Source organism: Triticum dicoccoides, chromosome 5A, assembly GCF_002162155.2.
Source record: "Triticum dicoccoides isolate Atlit2015 ecotype Zavitan chromosome 5A, WEW_v2.0, whole genome shotgun sequence".
NCBI lineage: Eukaryota > Viridiplantae > Streptophyta > Magnoliopsida > Poales > Poaceae > Triticum > Triticum dicoccoides.
The window spans coordinates 297268770-297274181 of NC_041388.1; the positions used below are offsets into that span (position 1 = coordinate 297268770).

At 49.8% G+C, this 5412-nt stretch overlaps 1 protein-coding gene across 1 annotated transcript; it reads left to right on the forward strand.

Moving 5' to 3' along the window:
* Window positions 1-2614: 2614 nt before the first annotated feature.
* Window positions 2615-4197, forward strand: LOC119301109 (receptor-like protein 44). Its single transcript, XM_037578014.1, has one exon. The coding sequence runs from the start codon at window positions 2750-2752 to the stop codon at window positions 3611-3613; it is 864 nt and encodes a 287-aa protein (XP_037433911.1). The 5' UTR covers window positions 2615-2749; the 3' UTR covers window positions 3614-4197.
* The last annotated feature ends 1215 nt before the right edge of the window (window positions 4198-5412 follow it).

Genomic DNA, 5412 nt, shown 5'->3' on the forward strand with positions numbered 1-5412 from the left:
TGACATGATGAATGCAACAAATAAATAAAACACACGGCAACAACAAAATAACTGGAAGGCTTCTGGAGCGTCGGTCTCGGGTCGTCACAACACTCCTCCACTTACAAGAGATCTCGTCCCGAGATCTAAGGATGGCACCGGAGAGAAGCGGAAGAGCAAGAGGTACAACAAAGTTGCTTCTTTGATAAAAGAGTGAAACCAACGAACCTTGAGAAGTTAAACAAATTGAAATAAGGAATCCAACAAAGATGTAAGAAGTTGAAAACACTCCGTTATAAAAGAGGAACAAGGAACATTGCGAGAACCTTGTAGGTTGAAGGACATGAAACAAGAGCATAACAGACCAAAAAGAATATGAAAGCACACCGGTAGAAAAGAGAAACAAGGAACACCATGTGAACCTTGGAGTTTGCAAAGCTATGAATGACGAGAACAATGGACAAGAAGCACATGCAAGCACTCCGGTTGAAACGAGATGTACAAGGAACGATAAATATCAATTACGACAACACTCCGATTGGAAAATGGGAGGCATAGAATATGAACTTGGAAAAATGAAAGCACTTGGATGAGACTCCGATTAAAACAAGATAGAGAAGGAATAAGAATGATATAATTTGGACAGCACTCCGACTGTAAATGGAAGGAATTTAACATGAACTTGACAAGATGAGAGGATACTTGATGAAATCAACAACACACTGCCTTCAGAACTATTGGAAGAATGGCACAAGGGGTAAGAAAAATTTCAGACAGCACTCCAGTTGAGAAGGGAGGCAAAACTTGATAAGATGAGAGAACTTGAATGAAGGACACGACACTCCGGTTGAATGGATAAGCAAAGGAAAGAACATGATCTTTGACAAAAATGGGATGATGGATCAAAGAGTGTAACATCACAATGCCTCCGGAACGAAAGAATAGAAGCTAGAATGTTGGGATAAAGGAACGAAGAAGAAAATGACAACTTCTGCCACAAATGAACTCGGGGAGCACCCTTCCGAGAAGGTTATAACGGAGTTGTTGGAAAACCAACAACGAAAGATATGATTTTCAGTGGTCTTATGGAAAACATCCCAAAATTATGAGGTGAAGACCAGCCACTAACGGAATCAATAGATTGGATTGATATCAACAAGGAGACGAGAAATTTATTTCACCGGGAGAATGAATGAAGAACTTGGGTCATTTATGAGCACCATAAATAGCAACAATCCTTAGGGAAAGCTTTAGGTAAATATAACCCAAGATAACTCCAATGAAGAGAATGATGGGTTGCAAAGGATCTCATGAATTAATTGAAAATGATGGGTTTAAGATATGTCATTCCGGACAACTTGTGAATCATGAAACACGAAGGGAAATTGTCAAGAGTGAAATAACACCACCTCAAAAGATAAGAGAGAAAGAATTGCACTTCATAATGCAAGATGAAGAATGCTTGAACTCCTCAAAACAAGACATGTGTTGAACACCATGTTTATTTTAGAGTATAGCTTGGCGGAACTTAACTTCGAGAGAAATCTTGAAGAGCGTGTAAAACCGCACATGATGGGCGGGCGTGTAATGCCTGGATTGCTGACACACGTGGATCCCTTAACAAGCCGAAGCTAACTGAGCGATCACGTGGCATGAGTGAACATAGAAGTTCATATAGTTTGAAATGGAGGGTGTAGTTTGTAAGACAAGAGTTTCAATTTAAGAGCATGATATATAATTTTTTTCAACACTTTTAAGAGCATGATCTTTGAACGATATTGTAAACTATAACACAAATACTACCTCCATCCTGATTTATTGGTCCGTAGCGTGGGAGGGGGTTACTCTGACAGAGAGTATTAGGGGTATGAACAAGGGCTAGATCAAGCAAGGGTGCAAGCGTGACACATGGGTTTTACGAGTTCGGACCCCTCTCGGAGGAGGTAATAACACTGCGTCTCGAGCTCTGGGAGCTATGTTTTCTTCTCTAGTGTCTGATGATTACAATGGATGCGAACCCCTCTTACTGTGCTACGGGGCGACTTATATAGAGTGCACCGCCCCTTGAGCTAGATACGTTACAAAGAGGGATTCGATTAACATGAATTATTACAGGTGTTACGCATGGTAACTGATGTATTGAGTGCTAGTAATGCACGAAGGCGTGCACCTCTTAGCGCTTTAGTGTTCGCTCGGACCGTCTATCTCCCTCTGACCGAATCACTATGAGGTAACCGAATGAGCTTAGTGCAGCCAAGTGGATGGGTGGTGTCCGAATGGAAGGAACCTTGACTGATGCCCGAATGGATTTGAGACCCATATGCCTTAGTGTCTGGCGTTGCGGGTCCCACGTATGATTCAGAATGTACCTCTCTTAACTCTACCTATAATGGGTTACCCCAATAGTTCGTTTGTATTTTGTGATAAATTTGGACCAGGGATTTAACTAAAAAATAATTAATGTGTGTCACGAAAAATTACATTGTTGGATTCGTATTTGAATATAGTTTTAATATATTATTATTTTGCTATGTATAATCTTTATTTTATTATTAATTTAAATTATGACCTAAATACAGAGGGACTAATCAACCAGGGCGGAGGAGGGAGCAGAAAAAAGCAAATGAGATCAGCCTAAAGCCACGGGTCCTGTTGCAAAACCAGCTAAACAGACAGCCGCCTTATAACATTTTTATTGCTAGGGTGACACGCTCCCCCAAATCCCCACTACCGCCGAAGTTCCCCCTTTCACCACCCCCATCGTCCCCAAATGTCCCAACCAAGCCAACACCACCACTTCCCGCCGTTTGCCGTCGCCGTCGCCGTCGCGGCCGTGCTAGTCCTGCTCTCACCGCCGTCTGCCGCCGACCCGAACGACGAGCTTTGCCTGTCGAGCCTCCAGGAGTCCCTCTCCCTCCGCAACTGGACCAAGTCGTTCTTCACCGACCCCTGTGACGGCTTCATCTCCAAGCTCCAGGGCGTCACCTGCAACAACGGCCGCGTCTACAAGCTCTCCCTCCCCGGGCTCTCCCTCGCAGGCTCCATCCCGCCGGAGCTCTCCAACTGCACCAACCTCCAGTCGCTGGACCTGTCCTCCAACGCGCTGTCCGGGGCCATCCCGACGGAGCTATCCAAGCTGCTCAACCTGGCCGTGCTCAACCTCTCCGCCAACGCCCTCTCCGGTGCCATCCCGCGGGAGCTCGCGAGCTGCGCCTACCTCAACGTCATAGATCTCCACGGCAACCAGCTCTCCGGGCCCATCCCCGACGAGCTGGGCCTCCTCGTCCGTCTCTCCACCTTCGACGTCTCGTACAACCGGCTGTCCGGCCCCATCCCCGTGCTCCTCGCGAACCGCAGCATCGCCGGCGGCGGCGGGGCGGTAGCTGCGGGGACGACGGCGAGGTTCAATGCCAGCTCGTTCGCCGGGAACAAGGACCTGTACGGGTACCCTCTGCCGCCAATGCGAGGGCACGGGCTCTCCGTGCTGGCCATCGTCGGCATCGGCCTCGGCAGCGGGCTGCTCAGCCTCGTGCTCAGCTTCTCCGCCGTCTGCATCTGGCTCCGGTCCACCGACCGCACGGCCGCCACGCCTGGCGAGGAGGGCAAGATCTCACACCTCATGCCGGCCTACTGAACTCAGCCCGACTGCAACTAGGCAACATGCCGATGCCGGTGGTACTATCACAGATGCAACCAGCTCCTTGCGTCGAGTTGGAGTACGGATTTGATTTAATTTAACTCCAGACGATAGATTCGGGCCTGGTAATCCGGGCGTGGTTGGATTCTCTGAGCCAAGATTGGACCCTGGGGCTGGCTGGAAAAGGCTGGATCGATCAGAGCATGGCTAGCTAGCAGAGCAGCCGTCATCAGAGTGTCAGAAGCTAATCCAGTTGGAGTTAATTGGTGCATTGTTTTCTCTTCTCTTTCAGCTTGGGGTATTAATAACTTGTTTTTGGCTTTTTTTAGTACGACCCTCTCGAGTTTAGTGAGTGAGGGAGAGGGACAGAGTTAGGCTTTGGTGACATCCACCTGTGCTTGTATATTGGTAGCAGTAGAGAATTTATTCCACTTCACTGGTGTGAGTGCTGACTGCTGCCGATCTTTCCGCCAGCTTAAGCCATTTGTTTTCTCCGGGATTTGTTTACGATAATGCTACTCTAATCATCAGCCGGTGTGCTCCCAGCCTTGCTGTGCTCATGGCTCGTGAGCTGTTCTCCATCCCCTTTTGATAAGCTGAAATAGAAAACACGGCGTCCTTTGTTGCGATCACAAGAAAAGCAAGGCATGAATGAAGCCGTATAAAATTGCGTGAGTGGCAGCCTGGCAGGCGCACCGCCGGTGCCAGTGGCGCGCTTTGCTTTACCCGTTCCGGCAACATCATCATGTCGAGTGTTGAAGAAGGTTCAGCGAGGGGCGGCTTTCGGCTGACACACATGTCAAGACGTCGCCCACGTAAAATCATCGTACGGGCGGCGCTTCCGTGTGGGTGTGGACATGATGAAATATGAATGCGCAAGTGGGGTGGTGCGATGCGATTGGGTGGGTCGTTGTTACATGCGTGCGCGTGCCCACTACCAGTGTGAAGTTCCCATCAGCTTTTCTCCCTTCCACCGAGGATAACGGATTACCCGGGATGATAATAGACAGTGTTGAACATATGGTTGGTTTGTCCATGTATATTGTATACCTCCGCCCACCTCCTAATCATTGTATAGTTAAGATTATGCATCAATCAATACATCGTGTAGCATTGCCAAAACTCTCGTTTTTAACATGGTATCATACCTTGGATCCCAAACCCTAACCCTCTGCCGCCACCGCCGCCGCGAACTCATCGCCGCTGCCGCCGCTGCGATCTCATCGCCGCTGCCGCACCACGCCGCCGCATCTCCACGCCGCTGCGCCGCGGCCTCCTCCACACATTTCCGCCTTCCCTCCCTAACCTAACCTCGCCGCCGCCCTTGCAACGCCGCCCCTCACCGCGCCGCCTCTGCCACGCCGCGCCGCCCTCCCCGCGTGCCGCCGCACCACCTCCCCCCTCCCCCCTCGGACCCATGGCTTCCCCCGGTTCCTCCGGCACCACCCGCACCAACCGCACCAACCCATTCGCTGGCCCCGACCCCGTCATCATCCGCGATCTCAACATCCTCGGGCGGGTTCCCGTTGTCCTCGATCATCTCACATCCACCTACTATGCCTGGAAGACGTACTTGTCCCTTGTGTTTCGTGAGTACAATCTCCGGGATCACATTGATGGCTCCATGGATTCCCGGTTCATGGAGGACGATGAGGAGTGGATGGCCATCGACACCACTCTCACCTGTTTGTTCTACACCACCATCTCGAAGGACCTCTTCCACACGGTGGTCTCTGCCGAGGATGATGCTCACGTCGTATGGACCAAGCTCAACGGCCTCTTCACTGACAACACGC

Excerpts from the sequence above, each read along its gene's own strand:
- LOC119301109 (XM_037578014.1), top strand. The coding sequence starts at position 2,750 with ATGTCCCAACCAAGCCAACACCACCACTTCCCGCCGTTTGCCGTCGCC.